At 45.7% G+C, this 22,825-nt stretch overlaps 1 protein-coding gene across 2 annotated transcripts; it reads left to right on the plus strand.

Annotated features, from left to right (window-relative positions):
• Positions 1-1,004: 1,004 nt before the first annotated feature.
• On the plus strand, positions 1,005-22,374 carry CBX6 (chromobox 6). Of its 2 annotated transcripts, none has more exons than XM_044985057.1 (6): positions 1,005-1,939; positions 2,064-2,107; positions 2,345-2,410; positions 2,547-2,613; positions 13,345-14,252; positions 15,011-22,374. In XM_044985057.1, the coding sequence occupies exons 1-6, from the start codon at positions 1,871-1,873 to the stop codon at positions 15,243-15,245; spliced, it is 1,389 nt and encodes a 462-aa protein (XP_044840992.1). In that variant the 5' UTR covers positions 1,005-1,870; the 3' UTR covers positions 15,246-22,374. The 2 variants fall into 2 exon arrangements, with proteins under 2 accessions (XP_044840992.1, XP_044840984.1); XM_044985049.1 differs by having other exon boundaries at positions 1,006-1,939; positions 13,291-14,252.
• The last annotated feature ends 451 nt before the right edge of the window (positions 22,375-22,825 follow it).

Raw genomic sequence — 22,825 nt, forward strand, 5'->3', positions numbered from 1 at the left:
TCTCTGACCACACCTCTTAATGGACCATCTCAAGCAGGTTAGGTTTTTTTAATTAATTTAAAAAATGGAAAGTGAGTTTTAACTGACCTCTCAAGATCCCTTTCAGTCCTATATTGCTGTTATTCTGTACAACACAGAATGCACCTGCTGGGCACCCAAAAGTAAATCCATAGTCTTTGCTTCCAAATGTTCTGTGCACACACTACTTTAGGATTGACTGGATTCCAGATTGCTGGGATAGAGAGGGAGGCTGTGATTTTTCTTCCCCCTCTCTAGCTGTTTCTGGAGAAAAGCCTGAAGTGGCCTTAAAACTGCTTAATCAGTGGAAGCTACTGGGGGGGGGGGGCTCTAAAAATGCAGGACCTCGAGAGGTCATTTGCATTGTTTGAGCCTAGGACTATCTCTGCTTTTTTGTACATTGAGGTGAAACACACTCACCCACTGTCCTGATCTACAGCTTTTGTACCAATATAATTATGTCAGTTAAGTGTGTGAATCTGTGTTAAGTTATATGGTACAACTCTGAGCATGAATGCAATTATACTCGCATAAAGATACATATATGGCAAAGCTTATTCCCCTTCCCATATGGGAATAAGCTATAGGAGTATAGCACCCTCAGGCAGCTATAACTACATCCACATTAGTGGCTGTTACTGCTTTACCAATAGTGGTATAGTTATAGCGGTACAACTGGGTGTAGATAAGCCCTAATTCTGAGCACCCTATTGATTTCAAACAGAATAGCGAGTGTAAAGAGCCGATGGGACCTAATTGTGCTTCAAGAATCAAACTGGAACCTTGGCTAGTTCAAGGGAACGTGGTTAGGTCTCACCTTCTGTGTGTGCAGTAGGAAAATGGTCTTTAACTATGAGAAAAGGACAATGGGCAAGGGACTGGGTCAGACCAGTGGTCCATGTAGTGCAGCATTCTGTCCCTGGCAGTGGCCAGCACTAGCTGCTGCTTCAGGAGAAAGGGCAAGAAACCCTGCAGTGAGTGTTATAGGATAACCTGATCTCAGGGAAACTTTCTTCCTAACCCCCATTCTTCAGAGGGCAGCTTATGCCCTGAAGCATGGGGGTTTCCATCTCTTCCCAACCGTGTTTTGGTTCTTTGATGCCTTACTTATAACTTGGGCTAGTCGTGTTAGCTTGAGCTGTGTACAGACCTTTCCTGACCAACGTGCTGCCGGCAGGTCCCTCTAACTGCACTGATATGATGGACAGGGACTGTCCATGCACCTGCCCCCTTGACCCTGGGAGCTGGGATCTCCTGGTGGGAAGGCAGCCTCATTAGCAACCAGTTAACAGCAGCCAGGAGCTAGGGTGACCAGATGTCCCGATTTTGGGGTCCTTTTCTTATAGGCTCCTATTACGCTCCCCCCATTCCCATTTTTCACACTTGCTGTCTGGTCACCCTACCAGGAGCAGAGGGAGGGGGGCTGTATATCTAAAACTGTCCCCCCTCTCAGCGCGTTTACACTCCAAGCCCCTGTGCTTTGCCCTGCTCTTTGCACCCCGGGCCTCGTCCCCGGCCCTGCGCTTTGCCGCCCCAGCAGCGACCCAGCTCGCGCCTCGCTCCCTGCAGCCCGCGCGCGCGCGCGCAGCGCCTTTAAGAGCCCGCGCGCCTGCGCCCTCCTCCTTCTTTTTTTCTTAGCAACCGCCGCTGGGGAGACCCTGGTAACGGTGCACGGGTGAAGGGGCGAAGGAGAGGAGGGAGGTCACGTGCTGTCGCGCGGCCGGAGAGCGAGCGCGAGCGTGCGCGAGCCGGTGAAGCCCTAGTGGCGGCGGCGGCGGCCTGAGAAGGGGGAGGGAAGGAGGGAGAAGCGGGCGGGATTATTATGGGCTGTGGGTGCTGCTGCTGAGCAAAGATGGAGCTGTCTGCAGTGGGGGAGCGAGTGTTCGCGGCCGAATCCATCATCAAGCGGCGGATCCGAAAGGTGAGCAGCCGCCCAGCCCGGCCCCGGCCCCGGCCCCGGCCCCCCGCTGCCGCGGGTCTGTTGCAATGGCCATTTCGCTAATCCTCCCTCTCTCCCTCCCTCCCTCCTCATCTGTGTTTTGCAGGGGCGCATCGAGTACCTGGTGAAATGGAAAGGCTGGGCCATCAAGTGAGTTGTTTGAGTATTTCTCCGTGTGTGTGTGTGTGTGTGTGTGTGTGTGCGCGCGCGTGTGTATATGTGTGTGTGTGTATAAAGGGTTCTTCCCCAAGTCTGCTCTGAGATATTATGCATCCCTTTTCCATGCGCGCAAACTGTACTCTGGGGTTGCCTCGTCTCCTCCCCCCCCCCCATTCTCCTTTTTTATGCGGGTATTCCTGTTTTGGTTATTTTGTTGTGCCTTGGCAGGTACAGCACTTGGGAACCTGAAGAGAACATCCTGGACTCCCGACTTATTGCAGCCTTTGAGCAGAAGTGAGTTTAATAGGGGAAAGCACATTTGTTTGTTTGACATCTGAGCTACCAAATATAATAATAATTATGTGTATGTGTGGTTTTTTTGTTTTTTTTTAAGAAAAAGTTTAACTTTCTAAAATTTGACTCCCTCAAGGGAACGAGAGCGTGAGCTGTATGGGCCCAAGAAGAGAGGACCCAAGCCTAAAACTTTCCTCCTGAAGGTAACTCTTATTTAAATAACTTAGGCCCAGTTAGATGTATCCAAAATCCCACTGCCTGTCAACTGTTGGAGGTACTTAACTCCCAAATGACTTGGGCCTCTCTTAGTCTGGGGGTCTGCTGCAACTAAATAAAAGGGGGGGGGCTAGAAGTAAGTGCGTGAGATGCTGCTTGGTGTAGGGAGGGATTATCACCAATGGGATAGTAAAAGCTGGGGTGTGTGCGTACGTATTTGTGGGGATGTTCTCTTTTTGTCAGTCTTCTCTCCTCACCCCCCCCCCGTCCACCCACAGATGTTTGTCCCCACCTACCTGCTCTCTCTCCCCCCACCACAGTGGTATTTCATTCATCCCCCCCCCCCCCTTTGGTCTGTATGTGATAATATAGCAGCATACTTAGTGGCTATGAAAAGGTTTTGTAGTACTTTTTTAAAGATGTGACAAGGGTCCTGCTGCTGCCTCCTCCCCCCCTCCTCTTCCCATGTCAGTATGCTAGATGCCCCCAGGTGCTATATTGGTGGTCCTTTGAGGCTCGCTGCTTGTTCTGGAATTCTTGGAATAACTCTACCTCTTCATGGCATAGTTAAAGACTCCACTTCGTCTGCAATGACAGTGTCATTTTCATATTTGTTTCTTCGTGCATAGTCATGTTTTGTCTCACAGGGAAGACTTTAAAAAAGAAAAAAGGGCGGCGTCCCCAGTTTTCTCCTTTTAAAATCTGGTGGTGTTGACCTTTGTAGCAGAAGTTAAGTTTTTTCCCCGTAAGAGTTATATTCTGCCATATTCTGCTCTCTGACTGACACCCTGCAGACAAATTTATTGCATTATTGCTTCCCTAACAATCCCAATCCAGGATCATAAATGAATGGATACATAAATAAATACATCCAGTGTATTTAAGACAAATTTGTGTGGGGAGTCAGGAATTTCTCAATTCTGGTCTAATCTTGGATTAGACCAGATGCTATGGAGATGGGTGCTTTAGTAATGTATCTAATACTCCTATCTCAGGCATTGACTCATTCTGTGGATTTGGGCAAGTGACTTTACGTTTTTGTCTGCTTTCCCCATCTGTAAAATGGGGTTAATACTTTGCTTTCCTGCCTCACAGGGGTGTTGAGAGGCTTCACATGTTCAAAGCTCTGTTGAAACATAAGTGAAGCACTAAGTGGCAGCACTCAAAGTTCTGTGCAATAGGACAGTGGTTCTCAACCAGGGGTATGCGTATTCTTGGGGGTACATCAACTCCTCTAAATATCTGTCTAGTTTTACAACAGGATACATGAAAAGCACTAGCGAAGTCAGTACAAACTAAAATTTCATACAGAGCAGTATAAACAAGTCATTGTCTATCTACTATACGCTGAAATGTAAGTACGATATAAATCAATTGGAATATATTATAATTGTATGGTAAAAATGAGAATGTAAGCAATTTTTCAGTAATAGTGGCTGTGACTCTCTTGTATTTTTATGTCTGATTTTGTAAGCAAGTAGTTTTTAAGTGAGGTGAAACTTGGGGGTACACAAGACAAATCAGACTCCTACAAGGTGTACAGTATTCTGGAAAGTTGAGAACCATTGCAGTAGGATGCCCCCTGTTATCTGCTTTGGAAAGATACAGCATATGGGAAAACTGCAAAAATAGTTTAAAAATTGTGGGGAGAATCTTCCTGGGGTTTTCTGGATGCCCTGGTAAAAATTGGGGTGCTCTTTGGAAATTTTTAAGAAGCACTGGTGGTGATTGGAACATCCTCCCCCCCAACACACATACCCCTTGCCTACATTGTCTTGCCTTAATTAAAAACTGAAAATGGTAAAAATCTGTTTGCTTTCCCCACTAATGGATGTGTTTCTTTTTACTCTTCACTCAGTGAAACTGAACTAGTCAGTTTCACTCTATAGTCAGTTTTTATCTCTGATGCTTATGCTTTAGCTCTTCTTGCGTTTGGGAGTCCAATAATGCACAGGAAAGCTTAAGGTGACTCCATTGACTTAAAGATAACACTTCTGCTTGAATTTTTTTAACCTACTATTACTTGTAACACTTGAAATCTGAAAAGAAACATTCTAAATTTTGCTTCTTTATTTACATTGAGCATTTGACTAATCAGTTTCCTTGAATAGTCAGTTGGTTTCCTCTTCTGTCTGTATGGGACACAGCAACATGGAAGGGAAACATTTCATTAAAAAATTTAAATGTGTAATATTATATATAGCAAAATGTGATTCTAAAGTCACAAAAAGCTGGCAGGGCATCTCAGAAATGGGTACAGATTATGAATCTACCTTACTTCTAACTTACTATCTAAATTGATTAGATTTCTAGTTAATGGTTTTCTATTTAAAAAAAATATTGGGGGTGGGGGACACAAATCATTGACACTTCAAGAAATAAGCATTCCTATAATTTCTTAAACACCACCACCACTAACAATATTCCTTCACTGGTGTCCTGACTTGCCTTAATTCTTTTCCTCCCCAACTCTTGAAATCTACTTGACTGTTACTGAAAACCTCTGACTTGTGCTTATAGCTAGCTTGACACGCTGGAGAAGAGGGTGAAGTATGGAACAAAAAATCACCACTGGTAGGTTGATGCCTCGCTGTGGGGAGCACTGAGTAGGGCAGGAGCTGCTGGTGTCTCCCTCTTGGGAGGGGGTCTGGGGAGATGAGGTTGTGCTGGGGACTTGCCTTAGTTGCTGGTTTCTTTGACATCTGATTCAGCCCTAAAAATAACACCCCAGACTAGACAGCAAGAAATAACACTCTTTTGGTTTAGTACCATCTGAACTTGTCCAAACTTTTTGAGGAAACTTTGCAAAGTGATTTCAGTTAGAAAATCAGCTAAAAGTGGCCCTTCAGTCCTTTGTACTGAAGTCCTATCTTTCTGTCTGCCAAAGCCAAGGTTTTGACTCCTGTTAATCCTGCAGAACTGATGCCACTACAGGAGGAGAAGCAGGGTTCTGTTCTGTCTCACACATTAAACGTGTTGTCAGTTCTTTTGACTGCAGAATCTCTTGCTGATGAGGACTTCTGAAGCATGGGGGAGAAACTTGACTCTTGGGTCCTCGGGGGAGTTTGCAGAGCTGGCAGTTAGAACAATATTCTTTTTGACTTGCAGACTCAACCGATTAGAACTGGAAGGTATGGAGATTAAATACGGAACCAAACCATGACTGGTTTTAAAAGGCTAGCGTGCACTCGTAATGAATGGTTTCATATATAATGTTTCTGACCAAGATTTTCAAATGTGGTGTTTAAAGTTAGGCTTGTAAATCCATAATACAGCATCTAAATAAGTGGCCTGATTTGAAATTCCGTTTGCTTATTTATTTAGTTACCTTAATACTGATTTGGAGCCAGATTTACAAAGGAATTACTCTTTGATTTGAGTTATGTGCCTAATCTGTTTGGGCACTTCTAAAAATCCCACTAGGTGCCTATCTGCATCTTCAAGCACCTGATTGTTTTGTAAATCTGGCCTTAGGTGCCTTAAGTCAGGCTTCTAATGCTTGGCTTTTCTACCGGTCACTAAGAGATATCACACCTGTGTTTGTGATATCACTAACAAGCTCTTGCATCCTGGATGGCAGGACTGAAAGTGTGGGCTTCAGCTGCAGTATTTCGGGTAGGAGGTTTGGTTTTATTCTCTGGATATTTGAGTCAAACTTTCCCATGGATGAAGAGCTCAATCCCAGAGGACAAGTTCATTTGCAGGGGGGATCATGGCATGCAATGGCCTGTAAGGTGAGACTAACTTATGGAAAACATAAGTTGTTGCTTTGGGAGGGGAATTTGGAGTGGCTGATGTGGGACAGTCCTTTCCAACCTTTATTAATGTGACATCTTTGATGAACCTTGTCTGTAGCAGGTTCCCATATAGATGGGAAATAACAGTAAGATTCAGTCTGGGGAAAAATGGAAGCTTTTGCAGGGTAATAGAGACACATTAACTGTCCCCCACACACACTTCACATGCAACTTTTGTCTTCCTTTCCCACCTCCCTGGGATACTTCTTTCCTCACAGCTTTGTTGGCTTGGGAAATTCAGGGGTCACATGCAACTCCTTAAGGTCAGGCATGTGCTATTGGAGGACATGTCCCTGACCCTCCTGCTCAGCTTGCAGAGATCTCTATTCTCAGTCACTCTAAATAATAAGGTGAAGATTGGAAAGTGTTAATGGAGGAAGAAGTAGTAATCGAGAGCGTGCAGTAATAGACTGCACTTGCCCTGCACAATAGGGGATTTCCCTCTTGCTGCTTGCAAGACCTAATTTAGTCTGTAAACTGAAGCGGAGGGGGGAGGCGCAACATGGTGTTAAGCAACTTTCCCCCTCAAACTCTGCTTTTGATCTCCCTGTTCATAAATTACCCCTCAGCAGGTTGAAAATGAAATCTGTTCCCTTATAGCATTCATTTCTCCTCCAATGAGAAAACACAGTTTATGGTAGGGTTGCTTAGGAGCACAGCTTGCTGTTGCTCTGTCAGCTAAAGGTTGCAGAATAGACAGGCAGTAAAACAAGGCAGAATGCTAGGCCAAGAGGTGAAAGGGGAAATAAGGGCTCTTATAAATATATTATTTGAGAGGGGAGTACAAGACAAAGCAGATGCACTAATAAACAAGGGAGGAATCATGTAAATACGGCAGAGCTACTGAAATGTTTTAGTTTGAATCAAAACAAGAAAAGAGTTGCATCCAAGGTCTTTATTACTTCGTATTTGTAGTTATTGACATAAATTAGGTAAAGTAAGATTTGTGAGGAACTCAAATATGTACTTATCACCCTGTCTTCAGTATGTGTGTCCTAGAGTGTGAAGGAAAGGAACTGATGAAATTATTTGTTAGGTCACTAGCAATAATTATTTTAAAAAGAACAGAAATAGGGAGGTGCGAGGGGATGAGAATTCATTAGGGGGCTGAGCAAATGTGATACAGATTTCCAAAAGAAGGGAAAAAAGTGATTCTAGCAATTACTGGTGCTGTAAGTCAACCTTCATTCTCTGTTAAACGAGAACAAAATCTCTAGATGTTTGCAGACTGTTTCATCTTGGTGAAAATTGAACCATGATCAGTAAACAGGGTATTCTATGTACAGCACTGAGCACATCTTCCACACTAAAGTCACAAAGGTAAAGACAGTTCCTGCTCCAAGGAATTTACCATCAGAAGGAGACATTTAAGATGCACTTGTGAAGTTCAGAGAAAGGATCAACTTTTATTGTCTTAAACTATGAACCCTTACAATTCATGAGCACCATAGAAGAATTAAGCCTTCAGCAGGGAGAAGTGTGTTTCTTGCTGAGATTTGAGTGGGAAGACGACTTTGTAAATGGGATTGGGAGGTAGTTCCAGGTATAGAGGGAAGCAGGCACATAGCCAGGAGTGGGAGGAGAAAATGAATGGGTCAGCAAAACTATCAACTTTCAGGGGGAAGAGAGGCGCATTTGTAAATGATATCTGACAAACTTGATCACGTATTTGGTAGAATTACTGGACTAGTGGCTGGAGGGAACACGGTAGTTGGGACATCTGGATTTTTGCTAAAGCATTTGATATTGTTTCTTGAAACTTTACTTGAAAAATGAATTCAAGCTGACTTGGGTATGTGTACTCTAACATGAATTGCTAAGCATTGCAAAGAATGTAAACTAAGCAATGATTAACAGCAGCGTGTTGAGTTGGAGGGAGTGTTAGGTTACATTTTAGCCTGTTTGTTGTAAATCTATTAGAGGAGAAAACCAGCATATTAATTCCATTCATAGGATAGTAAAATACAAGGTGTCATGAGGGTAGGGAAATAAAATATGGGCAGGAAATAAGAAATGGATTCAACCAGGAAAAATGCAGACAAGTGCTTCTGGGATAGGAAGTAATCTGGGACACAAGTATTCAGTGAGCAAAAGAAACTTTGAGAGCAGAAATACTTTTAAAAGAGAGAGACACACATACCATGGTGTGATAGTGAAAAGCAAATCACACATCAGATTAGTATGATGTAGTGGCAGAAAAGACAAGGGGTTTTATGAATTTTCTGTGCAGAGGGAGTCATGCCAGCTATCAGAGAGTTAATAATCCCTCATTGTATGGTTTCAGTTCACTTGGAATAAGATACGTCATTCACTGCACCACACCACTAGATAATCCCAAACTGGAGAGAGTTCAGAGAAGAGCAATAAAAATGCTTGAGGGGCTGTGATAATGATGTGTGAGACAAGACACAGATTCAAAGTAAAATATCAACCAGAATAACTTGGTTAAAAGATGTCTGAAGAGAACCACAACCATCTGTATGTTTTTAAATGGTGAGGAAAAGAGTGAGGATTTATTCGGATTCAAAGAGCTATTGAAACAGGGGTCGGCAACCTTTCAGACGTGATGTGCCGAGTCTTCATTTATTCACTCTAATTTAAGGTTTCGTGTGTGAGTAATACATTTTAACATTTTTAGAAGGTCTCTTCCTATAAGTCTATAATATATAACTAAACTACTGTTGTATGTAAAGTAAATAAGGTTTTTAAAATATTTAAGAAGTTTAATTTAAAATTAAATTAAAATGCAGAGTCCTCCGGACCGGTGGCCAGGACCCGGGCAGTGTGAGTGCCACTGAAAATCAGCTTGAGTGCCGCCTTCGGCACGTGTGCCATAGGTTGCCTACCCCTGTACTAGACTGTAGGCTCTTTAGGTTAGGAATCTGAATATCTGTGCTGTAAGGCACATAGGGCATGGAATAATGGATGAATCTGAGCCAAAAGAAACTCTGGATGCGTATTAGGACGTCATGCCTGACAGTGAAATCTGTTAGGATTTGTCTGTGCTAGAGATTTTTAACCTTTGCTGAGGATAAACACATGTTTGTGGCCTGGAATAAACATTTGGGGAATGTCCACACTGGCCTTACAAACACGTTAACCACCTTGAGTTATTTGACAATCGTTTAACTCCAGGTATAAAACGTCTAGCGTAGATGAGCCTTTAGACTGTGAAATTGTTTCCAGATGAAGCAGTAGAAGCCCCCATCCATCACTGGAGCTGTTTACATCTAGACTAGACAAAGCACTGGAGATCTTACTGTAGGGAATAGCTTTGTATTATCAAGAGATGAGCTACATGCCCTCAAGTCTCCAGTCCCAACTTCTCCCATTGTGTGGCAGGGCTGCTTGAGAGGTTTGGGGCTTCCTGCAGCTTGCGCTCTTGTCATAACTTGGGATTGAAGTGGGCAGGGTGAGGGCAGTTAGCAGGAGTGGAATCTTTTGGGATCAGATATAAGGAGTTGGAGTGGGTTCATAAGCCCCATCTTGGTTCCTCGCTTCGATGACTTTAAAAGTGCTGCTCCTAAGTTTCTGAGTGTTTTCTCCCCATTCCCATGATGAGAGCTATAGGTCCAGTACAAGCTGCATGATGGCAGAGGAGATAATAGTGCAGCTTAAAACCTTAGCTCCCCAGAACCTGTCCTGAGCTCGCTCTGTGTGAGTGAGAGTCAGGAGGAGGAGGTGAGATAGTGGATGTTGTATCCTAGGGACTGCAGTTCTCACTGTGGTCACTAGATGGTACAATAATCATTTGATTCTAAGTTGGCAAGGCAATAATGGGTGTGGGGCCAAAAGGTCTGCTTACTTCTGGCCAGGGCTGGGTTTTGAGGGCAAGGGAATTATAGAGTGACTCTGTTTGGGATGAGGGAGAGTCTGTTTCAATGGGGTAGGAGCATCTTATCCTTGCAGGGCGCCATTTAAAGCGTGACTCTGCTCTGAAAAGCAAGTGTAAAATTACCCTGTAGGGTTCCGTGTTTGTTGTCTCCAGCTCAGACTATCTCAATTTACAAATGAAAATGTAATTAGCTCCCTGCAGACAATCCTGTTGCTGATGCACGAGCCAGAGTAAATTCCAGCTCACTCTCCCAGAGATGTCGTGGCTCTACAGGAATAAGAAGAACTAAAAACGTTTGTCCCAAACATTAGCAGATATGACTCCTGATACATTTATTGGGGAGGAATGGGGAGAGCAGCTCTCTCTTTTCTCTGAGAAAAGCAGGTGCTTCTTCTACGCTTTCACTATTTAATCTGTCACTTTAAACAAATATCTCATCTGAAGGGGCAGGACAAGTCTGGACAAGTTTTTAGGGGGAGAATAAGAACACAGGAATTGCATTGGAACCTAGGGGTGAATTGCATTGGAACCTAGGGGTGGAATAGGAACATAAGAATTGCATCGGGAACTACAATAGACCCTAGGTCAGGGGTAGTTAATTATTTTTTTTGTCAAGGTATAGTCAAGGTCCAGACTCCAGAGAAACATTTTTCACACCACAGTAACAATAATGATAATAAGTAAATAAAAAGATGTTTGCAGTCTGTTCAAAAGCATCTCATGGGAAATACAACCTAGATGGAGCTGCTATAAGGTGGGTGCATAACTGATTGGACAACTGTTCCCAGAGAGTAGTTATCAGTAGTTCACAGTCAAGCTGGAATGGCATATCAAGTGGGGTCCCACAGGGATCGGTCCTGGGTCCAGTTCAATATCTTAATGATTTAGATAATGGTATAGAGAGTACACTTATAAAGTTTGCAGATGATACGAAGCTGGGAGGGGTTGTAAGTGCTTTGGAGAATAGGATTAAAATTCAAAATCATCTGGACAAACTGGAGAAATGGTCTGAAGTAAATAGGATGAAATTCAATAAGGACAAATGCAAAGTACTCCACTTAGGAAGGAACAATCAGTTGTACGCATACAAAATTGGAAATTACTGCCTAGAAAGAAGTACTGTGGAAAGGGATCTGAGAGTCATAGTGGATCACAAGCTAAATATGAGTCAACAGTGAAACACTGTTGCAAAACAAGCAAACATTCTGGGTTGTATTAGCAGGAGTGTTGCAAGCAAGACATGAGAAGTAATTCTTCCGCTCTGCTGTGCTCTGAATAGGCCTTAACTGGAGTACTATATCCAGTTCTGGGGGCCACATTTCAGGAAAGATGTGGACAAATTGGAGAAAGTCCAGAGAAGAGGAACAAAAATGAATAAAGGTCTAAAAAGCATGACCTATGAGGGAAGATTGAAAAAAATGGGTTTGTTTAGTTTGGAGAAGACTGAGGGGGGACATTAGTTTTCAAGTATATAAAAGGTTGTTACAAGGAGAAGGCAGGTAAATTGTTCTCATTAACCTCTGAGGATAGGACAAGAAGCAATTAGCTTAAATTGCAGCAATAGTGGTTTAGGTTGGACTTTAGGAAAAACTTCCTGACTGTCAGGGCGGTTAAGCACTGGAGTAAATTGCCTAGGGAGGTTGTGGAATCTCTTAAAAATCTCCAGTGACAGAGCAGGTTAGACAAAAAACTGTCAGAGATGGTCTATACTTAGTCCTGCCTTGAGTACAGGGGAATAGACTACAAGACCTCTCGTGGTCCCTTCCACTCCTATGATTCTATGTCCAGTATCTTTTTGAACCTTGAATCTGAGACTTTCCTCTCACAGTATCCATCAGACCACAACCTTCTCCATCAACCCTTCCTAAAGATCCATTTCTCCCATGACACCTACAAGAAATTAACCAACTAATAGTCTGGATGGGACTTTGTTTGCTTGCTTTATTCCTCTCCCCTAGCCTTCATCTTGTTTGTCTTCTAGATTGTGAGCTTATGGACACAGTCCCTGTTCCCTACATTCAGACAGTGCCTAGCATGCTTTGGGGTTCTTACTCACCCTAAATAAACTTCTTGGTGCTCAGCCCCACCATCCACCACCATATGCTTATTAGGATGATTGGCCCCTTCTCCTGGTGACAGGGTATAGTAACAATTGACTGTAGCTTTAGATTCTCTGGCACCAGGCTCCCTGGGCACTTTCCTTTGTGCTCCTCTTTCAGGGGAGCATGTAAGAAGGGGGAGGTCAAGGAAATGCTTGTCCATGGAGTTCTGCTGTAGCGCTTCGTGAGGATGCTACTTATGATGACAGGAGCACTTCTCCTGTCAGCATAGGTACTCCACCTCCTTGAGAGATGGTGGCTTATAGGAGAAGCCCTCCCATAGACATAGCACTGTCTACACAGGGGGTAAGGTCGGTATAACTGCGTCACTCAGGTGAGGATTTTCCACACCCCTGAGCGACGTAGTTCTGCCGACGTAAATCCGTAGTGCAGACCTAGTCTCAGACTCCCTCAAAGTGCAGTCCTTGGTAAGCCCTAGAACCTGACTGGCTGCCCTGCGCGAACTTCCCTTGTTTGTGGAGGAGCCATTCATGGTGATTGATAGTAACAGTCTGCAGACAACATCTGCTGTTCCTTTCCCATGGCTCTGAGTTCCTTGGTTGGTAGTTTTCATTGCTGCTGAACACACACCAGCAGGTCGTTTCTCTCATCTGTCAAAGATGATGCAAGTGTCAGAGCTGCCGGAGCTAAAGCAGGAGCTGCTACAGCTTGAACTAAAGAGCCAAGGCTCCATAGCTAGGGGCTGTAACAGGTACTGAGAGGGACTTCTGGCAGCCATTCACCACTGGGTCCTGTGCATTTATTTCTTCATTTAAATATTATTTTGTATACAAACGAGGTGTAGCTCTCTGGTTCCTGACAGGGTTCTTCTAATGTGGTCTTGTCACCCCAAGCTGAGGTGCCCCCGATTCAAGGCCTGGCATATCTCAGGTCGTCTCTGACTCTATTCTTCTCTCTCCCCCCCCACCGCAGGCTCGGGCCCAGGCGGAGGCCCTTCACATTGGGGATGTACACTTCTCTGTCAAGCCTGGCTCTAGCACCTCCTCGCCCAAGCTGCACTCCAGCGCCGCAGTGCACCGGCTCAAGAAAGACATCCGGCGATGCCATCGCATGTCCCGGCGCCCCTTGCCCCGCCCAGACCCCCAGAACAGCGGGGGTATGGGCGGGGGGGCTGGCATACGTCCTCCAGTCTCGCCCTTCTCCGAGACTGTCCGCATCATCAACCGCAAGGTGAAGCCTCGTGAGCCCAAACGCAGCCGCATCATCCTCAACCTCAAGGTTATTGACAAGGGCGGAAAGGCCACAAGTGGAGGAGGGGGCCTGGCCCGGCCAAAGATCCCCTCACGAAACCGTGTCATTGGCAAGAGTAAGAAGTTCAGCGAGAGCATCCTCCGCACCCAGATCCGCCACATGAAGTTCGGCACCTTCTCGCTGTACAACAAGCCGTCCGCTGCACCGGCCACATCTCTGGAGGGCAAGATGGAGGCAGGGGGCTCACAAGGTGCCTCCTGCGGGCTGATCATGGGCTCCACCCCTTACGATGCCCGCAGCTCCAGCTCCTCAGGCTGCCCCTCTCCTACCCCTCACTCCTCCTCCGACCCAGACGATTCTCCCCCAAAGCTGCTTCCCGAGACCCTAAGCCCTGCCATCCCTGACTGGCGCGAGTCGGAGGTCCTGGACCTGTCGATCCCACCAGAATCAGCAGCCACCAGCAAGCGCTCTCCCCCTGGGGGATGTGCTGGGGGCCAGACACCCTCATCGTCCCTCTCCTCTTCTGACCCAGAGCAGGAGGCTGGCGACTGGCGCCCCGAGATGTCCCCCTGCTCCAACGTGGTGGTCACGGATGTCACCAGCAATCTCCTGACCGTCACCATCAAGGAGTTCTGCAACGCAGAGGATTTTGAGAAGGTGGCAGCGGGTGGAGGAGGCAGCAAGTGAGAAGTTGGCTCCCTGCTTTGGGGGGGTAGGGGAGGCTGCTGGAAGAAGTCCTGGTGTGAATGGCTGTTGTTAGTTTTCTCCTACTCTCCCCCCTCCCCTTCCCCGGTTCTTTTTCTTTCTGCTCGGAGACTGGGGTGGGAGTTGGAGGGCAGAGGTGTCTGAAGTTCCCAGATGTCACAGCTGCGAGGGGTTGGGCTGGGGAATGATCATTTGTCTTCAAAGAACATGTTGTCAAACTGGTAAGGCGCCTGGGTGACAACAGGGTGTGTGTGTTGGGGCTGGGTGGGGAAGGATTCCCCCCCCCCATCTTTTCTGAAGATATGGGGGAGCTCCTGCTACTGGAGAGATGGATAAGGCATTTGAAAGGGGCTGTGCTCTCCCCACCTTCCCCCTCTGCCCTGCACTGTGTACACACTCTTCCACTTCTCCAGTTCTTCACCCTGCCTTCTCCCAGGGCAGCTCTGACCCTCTCCTTTCTCTGTGGCATGGGTTGGCTGTCTCTTATGATCCAGCTTCAGTAGCTCTGGCTGTATCTCTGGGAGAGGGACACTATCGGGGGGAGGGGGATCAGAAGGTAAAGCATCAGGGCTAGAACGAGATTGCAACAGAGCCCGAGTGGGGGGTTGCACCCCTACAACACATGCCCCCGGCTCACTTCCTTCTTGCTTTTACTAGTGGTGCTAACTTGGCAGTTGTATGGGCACTTTGAGACCACCTGGGCCATTCCTCCTCCCTTCTGCTCCTTCCCTTCCAGATCTTCCAGTCTGCTCAGCTTTGTTGGGCCTGTCACTTCCAGCCTGGATCTTCCTCCTCGTGTTCATCATTTGCACTTGCTCGAGTATGAGACATGCTGTACCCTTCCTAAGCCTTTTCTAATGGAAGTGGGAAAGCCACACATCCGTCCATCAATTCAGGAGGAGCAATGGCTTGGCATGACATTACCCCAGCCAGATGAGGTCAGCAAGTCTTACCTCCCAGGGAAAATATAAGCCTCCTTGGCTCCACTGAATCGCTTTACAGGCCTTGTGTGTGCGAAGGAAGATCTGCTACTCTTCCTGCTCGGTTTCATCTCTTTCTGGTGGGTGGGTTGGAGAGAGTTCGCCACAACCATTTCCAGGATCTGAAATTGCCTCTACAATTGTCAACCAAAGGTGCTAAGAACCTGTTGTAAGAATTACCGTGTCTTACATTTAGTGTGTGTGTGTGTGTGTGTGTGCGCGCCTGCCTGCCTCTCCTTCCCCTGCCCCCCTTACCCCACCCCCAACTCCTTGGTTTTACATGTTCAGTGTGAAATTGGATCTGGAATGGCCCCCACCCTCTGTAATTGGAAGCAGGCAATGATGTGGCTTTCTCCACTTCCCTGAGACATGCTCTTAATGTCCTAGGTGCAAAAGCGCTCTTTGCCATTCCATGGCTTGTTTGATTCTATGTCAGTGCTGAGCTTTGTGGCTAGATACCCCTCCCTCACTTCCCCACTCCACTGTTGCTGAATCTGTGAAACACTGAGGTGTGGGGAAGAGAGGCTGATACATTCAGTCTAAATTAGTGTTGCAGTGAGTGTCTGCGTTGATTCCATGACCATGGGGAAAAATGGGTGGGGGGGGGGGGATGTTGCCTGTTGTGGGTTCCATAATTAATAAATATGCCTACAGGTGTGTGTGTACTGGGTGGAGGAGAGAGGAACTCAGCTCTAAGGATCTCTCTCACACACACACACACACACACACACACACACACACACACACACACAATAACTAAATTGGGTGGAATTCACCCCTTTTGTGGTTTTGCCTGCAGACACCCTGGATTTGAAGGGTATGTCTACACTACAAGCACTACGGCTGCTGCTACGCCACTGTAGCATAGACACTTGCTACAGTGATAGAAGGGGCTTTTCTGTCGGTGTAAAACCACCGCTTCAAGAGGCGGTGCTTGGTTGACAGAAGAAATTCTTTCACTGACCTGGCTGCGCCTACAGTGGGGTTTAGGTTGACCTAAGTACATTGCACAGGGCACATCATTTTTCACAGCCTTAAGCAATGTGTGGCTAGTTCGATCTAATTTTTAGGTGTAGACCAGCCTTATAACTCACCTACTGCAAAATAAATGTCCACACAGAGACTTGCATCAAAATTTTAAAAAGGTGTGAATTCAAAATTCCAGTTTGTGTGTAGCCAATCTGAGAGATGATCCCACTTGTGGTTAGTTGTATTCCCACACAACCACAACCCCTCTCCCCCCCCCACAAAACTGCCCATCCTTTGTGGGTTTTTTAAACAAAACTTTTAAAATCCAGCAGAATATTTCAAAACCAGTTACAGGGTGGGGGAGACTTCCCCATTCATTCATCAGTCCAAGGCTTCCTGTAATTTGTTGGATATGTATGTGTGTATGTGAATTAATACCTGCCTGTTGTCTTTGCTTTGTTTTGCATCTTTCCTTCACCTTGCGCATGCAGGGTTCTCTTATTTCATGGTAACTTATTCTAATGGCTGCAGCTTCAGAAACAAGCAGGTTGGGGAGATGTTGGAGATCTATAATGGAAGAATAACAAGGAGACTTGTTGTGTTAGAGAGACGATTTTTAAAAGGAATTAATTTATGAGGCTGCAAGATAAGAGGAACTATTTTACAAAGTAGATGCATGCCAGCCAGTCACTTTTATTTTTAGGTTGCTTGGTTACTCTTGGCGTGTATGTGATGGCGTTCTTGTTTCGTGGTAATAAAGTTCAGAAATATTTGAAAAGTTTAAGTGGGAGAAAAAAGGGAACTTTAATAGGAAACTCTGGACATGTTTTAGCCAAGAAATGTTTACTTGGCAGAGGTTCCCCCCCCCCCCCCCGATGTCTGTTTGGTGTTCCTGGATTTTTTTCATAATGAGGGGTTTTCGCCTTCCTCTGGAGCATTGGCAAGAGGATTGCATGGGGGCTTGGTGACCCTTCTTCCTGGAATTATAAAGAGGGGAGAGGAGCACTGGGCTTTGGAGGAACTCATATCATAGATCATCTCTCTGTAGGAAGGAAGTGCAATCCAGTCAGGGGAAGTAGCTTGACTGCTTGTGTCACCACTCTCCTGGGTGGGTCACCTGTGGGGATTGAACCCTGAACCTCTGGATCTAAAAGCATGAGTCTCTATTGCTTGAGCTAAAGACCAGGCAGTAGTAGTCTCATAAATCTTTGTGTGGTCCAGCCACTAGAGGCTGACAAAACTCCACACTGGTATGAATGTGGGTTATGCTCACCTTCCATCTCTGATTTATTTTTTACTCCCTCCCTACTGGAAGATAAAAGGGAGGTCCCATCCATGCTTTCAGAGAGGGCATAGGATTGGAGGGAGTATTCAAAAGCATTCCCCCCCAAACCAGGGAAACAGTCTTTGTCTGTGCCATGTTTATTCTCTTGTTGTTGTGTTTTTAGAGGAGATTTTATGATGGAAAGTGGAAAAAGTGAAATGAATAGTTTTGCAAAAAAAAAAAAAAGAAAAGAAAAGAAAAAAGAAAAGTTTTTAAAAAATGAAATTTCTATGGGGGAGAGAGTTTAAAAATGAATAATAAATGCAGTGATTGCACAAACTAGTGGTATTAGATGGGTCTTAGAGAAAGGAGTATTTTGTAGTGTTGAAGTGTGTGTCTGGGATGGTATTTGGCTCACTTGAACTGGAGGAGGGTGTCCTTGGGGTAACCAACAATTTCTGATTTGAAGAGGCAAGTCCTGTTTTGGAGAAAACCCATATAATTTACCCTTCTCTTCCCCACCTCCCCAAATGTTGGAGTGGGTTCCATCCAACAGCACTACCATTCCCCTTCCCCACCCCCTCTCCAGAAATTAGATGGAGGCTTTGTATTTTTCTTCCCTTCACAGGTACAGTGGTGCCAAAGTTGTTGCAGAATGGTAAATCCTGACCTGATGGGGTCTGGGCCAGGCTGGTAAAATGGAAATGGCACGTGAGTGGAGCTGCTGAGATCTCAGATTGGCTTTCACCTTTCTTGCCAGATAACCACCCCAAGAGCAGAATAAATGCTCACTTAGAACAAGGCAGAGCTCCCTTCCTTGTCTTATCAGCTCACTGATTTCAATGCTTAGTGGAAATGATATTTTAAATACAGAATTTGCCACAGCAGAACCCGATGTAGCCCAGTCTAGTTTGGTATCCCACCTCTGGCAATGGCCACTACTAGATCTTCAGAGGAAGGCAGAAACCCCGACATGTACCTGAAGTTTTGGACAAGTGGGGAGCACCCTCTCCTTGGGAAGGCCGGGGTGTATCAAGTGCATGTTGGGGTAAGAGCCAGGGTGGCATTGGTGGGCTTTTACTAGAGCAGGATTGTATTCTTCTGGACTGGGTGGGGGTGTGTGTGAATGTCCCATAATGATGGAGGGAGCTTTCCCAGCCAAGGCTGCACTGTGTCTCTTTGCTGCATATTGTTCATCTGCTGTGTTGGGGTGACTGTAGGAAAGAGGATGGGAACCAGACATTGGCATCTGAATGTAATAAGTTACTAGATATGGGACTCTAAGATTTCTGTCATGTCAGGGTCTCCTCTGTGCATTTTGGGTAAAAACAAAACAAAACAAAACTGTATCTCCTCTGTGCTGTTCTTGGGAACTCATTTTCTCCACTCTTCACCCCTGAGCTCTGCCAGTGCTCCTCTGTCCAGACCTACAGCTTCAGTCCTGAACTGAGCATATATACTAATCTTCCGCCTTTGCCCAGCACGCCGTTCTGGTCTTTCTGACTGAAGCTAGCATATGGGCATGGAGCTGACAAGGATACAAAGCCTTTGCAGGGATGGGAGGATGTATGTAGGCCCAGTGGGGAGTTCTGCCTTCTAATCTTAGGTGAGCCACTAACTTGCTGTGTATTTTCAGGGAGTGGGGGAGTGTCTCCGCATCTCCTGTACTTCAGTCACCCTTCTCCTCCCACCCCAGCTGGGATGGAGGTAAGGTACCCTCCCTCCTTTACCAAATGGGTACTGTCTGAGCTGAGTCTTCCTGGGGAGTTAAATCCCTTTCATCGCCTCTGCTGTTAAGGGAAGTTTCAGGCGCTTTGCAATATTCCCAACAGTCAGTCTAACTTCCTTCATGGACCTGACAGTACTGGGGATGGAGAGTGGGAACTCCCTGTGGATATCCAAGCTAAAGCACAGGCTGGGGTGGGGAGCAGCAGTGCTGGCAGGGAGTCATTCCCCCGCCCTCCACACCACATCAACAGTGGCATCTGTGGATGTGGTATGGGGGGGGGGGGAGGAAAAGGTATTGTAGCCAACTGGGTGGCCCTTCTCGCCACCAAGAATGGGTGTCTGGCTAAGTCCTCCATGTCCCTTTGGAGGAGTTCTTGTCCGTCCCCCACCCCTGCACCTCTAACTCTGAGGCCTTGCACTGTTTGGCCTGGTGTATCCTTTGCTCCAGTGTTGCTTGCTTTGCTGCTTTTTGGATTGCCCAATAATCATGCAAGAGCTGGGATCTTATTTACTTTTTATATGAATATATCTATATATATATAAAAGAATCCCCCACATAATCCGTCCCAATCCTTGTATCAAACGTATCATAGTTCAGAGGGTTGCTCTTGGGGCTGGGAGCTAGGCATTCCTGGGTTCTTTTGATTTCCTGTGACCTTGTGCAAGTTGCTTCTCTGTCCTTTGCCTCCGTTCCCGTCTGTACCGTGGGGACAATGCCCAGAGGATGCTGGGAGGCTAAATTTAGTAATGTGCATATAGAGCTATAGAAGGGCTGAGTATTGCTTCAGAACCAACTCATTTCTTCCCAGATATTTTATAAATTCCTTGCATTGTCACTCTGGCTTTGAACGAGGGAGCGTTTTGGCCCTCCTCCAAAAGTCCAGTGTGTACATTTCTGAGGAGCAGAATCTCTCATCTCCTCGTCCCCACCCTTATTTTTTCAATTGCTACGTAACCTCCCCAGGTCAATTATCCAACATCAGATCTGGGCATCCCTGCTGCTTCTAGTCGCCCCTCCCCCACAGTGAGGCAGTTGTGTTGACACTGTGGTCATATATGCTCATTATAACATGCTATACACTTCCAGGGTTGCGATGGCCCTCATTGGTTTACAAGCAGTGGGGACTTGCTGGTTCCTTTCCCCCTCTTCCCCTCCTCCCCTGCCCAACATCTCAGTCAGGTAACAAAGGAAGATACCAGTTTTTCCAGGGTTGTACCTCTAGCAGTTCTTTTGTCCTTCCCACCTTCTGCTGCCTAGCACAGAATGAAACCCTACAGGACCGTCCAAAGTTCTGTCTTAGATGCAGAACTGCATCCAAGACATGCTTTCCACCCTAACAGGACACCTCCATCTGTTAGGGATGTTCCACTCATGTCCCTCAAGGGGGTGCTGTCTGGGATCTTCTGCAGAGACAGCATGTTCAGTCTTGGGGGGGGGGGGGGTGGAGTTGCCCCACTTTTGAGATATGATTGCAACTGGGGAAATAGTGTGAAAAAGGCAGAGGAAAGAGACAGGGTGATACCCCAAAGGAGAGTATCGGTAAGAGAAATCAGAGTAATGTGGTCTTAAATATTGGCAGTGGTGGGTGATTCAAGAGAGATTAATTTCATGGAGGGGGCAATGGCAGGTTAAGTAGTTTAAACATTAATCCCTATATTAACTAAAACCCCATGATGCCCTGATTCAGCAAAGCATTGAAGCACATGCTTAAATCCATCCCTGTTCAGCAAAGCACTTAAAGCATGCACAAAACTTTAAAGCAGGTGGTTATGGATCTAAGTACTTTTCTGAATTGGGGCCTCCTACAGGAAACGTATCTGTTTAAATCCAAGTACATTTTCCCCATTATTGCAGTTTTCTGCTTTGCACTTCTGCTAGGACAGTGAAAATAGCTTGGTCAGTATCACTTCCTGGTTCCCCAGGAGTAGCCCTGACTCTTCCAGTGCAGCAGGGGCAGATGGGTTTCCTTGCTGTGGGGGGAGGAAACTTCATTCAAGTTCTGAAAGTAAATCAATCAATCTACCATTATATTTTTTAAAATCTACATTTTGGAGCTAAACTACTTGCCATGCCCCCCCTTCCCTTCTTAACAGTTCAGGATTCTCTTTTTTTTTTTTTTAAATGTTGGGTGGAAAATTGCAAGGTGGTGGTGGGAAATCTGGGCTTGCCCATCTGCCTCTTCCCTCCACCTCCCCAGGTGCCAAGCTGAGGCCCAGACCCTGCAAACTTATGCAAGTACTTAACTTTAAGCAGGCAAGTAGTTCCCCTGAGGTCTAAAGGTACTTGGGTGCTTCAAGCTAAGCATGTGCATAAGTCTTTGCAGGATAAGGGCTTTACTCTTTATCCCAGAGAGAGATTTTGATGTAATTTCTATAATGGTGATGGTCCTGATGCAACCCATGTACCCTTCCTACCCACCCCACACTTGGCATACAGGGTATGGCTACCCTCTAAGCTGGTTGTGTGATCCCAGTTCGAGGAGACATTCACACTACTACTTATTGAGCTAATGCACTAAAAACAGAGTGTAACTGTGACAGTGCGAACTGTGGGACAGGTCAGCCACTCTGCGGTCTCAGACGGGCATGTACTTGGGGCAACTAGCCCATCCTGCGGCTTGTGCCGCTATGGCTGCATTCTATTTTTAGTATGCAAGCTCAATGAGAGCTGGGGTAAGTATGTCCCCTCAAGCTGGGAATCACACACCCGCAGCCAACTGGAGACATACCCAGAGAGGGGAGGTGGTGACTCTTTTTAATTTAAAATAAACTTAAATATCTTGTAACTTTTTTATTTTGAAAAATGCATTTAATTAAAGAATCATGCACGAATGAATTGTATATCTATATATTTTTTTGTCTTGTAATTTTCATTTTTAAATATAGTGTTTGCGTTTGCTTATTTTAATCCAGTTCCCAGCTGGCTAAACTCTGTCTAGAGTGGATGGATGGGATGCGGGGTGGGGCGATAGGATCCCCCTCCTATTGGCATTTCCAGCGGAAAAATGGTTTGCTCTGGATTTGGGGGCGGTTTGTGCTAATTACTCTTGTATTCTTGTACATTTTGTTCTTTCTGCTGCTCTTGAGTATTGTATCGATGCCAGAAATGGGGAGTTAAAGAAAAATATTAACCCCAATAAATAGTTACATTCCAAAGCCTGTTGCCTGCCTTGTGTGTATGTGACTCTCTGTGATTTTCAAAGGTGAGTGGTCATGTTTTAACCTGCCAAGGGAAGCAGTGTTCACCCCATCACGAAGTTACTTACAACTAGCTTGGCCAAAGCACAGGAGAATGTACTGCAGATAACAGTCTTGTCTAACGAGGAGTGTTGGAAAATGGACTAGAGGTCTTAACAGGTCTTTTGCCCTTTAATTTTTAAGTAATTGGGGACAGACTAGCAGATCTGCTATCTTGGCTTTTTAGGTAGTTTCCATATTTCAAAACAAAACAAAACAGCAGCAAATACAAATGAAGAACAAAGATAGAGTCAAGTCTCTGCCCAAAAACACAAGAAACTGGACTGCTGCTCTCAGAGGCAGGGGACACGGACACACACACACCGATGTTCTCCTCTGGAGCCATCCATTCACCTGGAATCCCAATATGACT

Source organism: Mauremys mutica, chromosome 1, assembly GCF_020497125.1.
Source record: "Mauremys mutica isolate MM-2020 ecotype Southern chromosome 1, ASM2049712v1, whole genome shotgun sequence".
NCBI classification, from domain to species: domain Eukaryota; kingdom Metazoa; phylum Chordata; order Testudines; family Geoemydidae; genus Mauremys; species Mauremys mutica.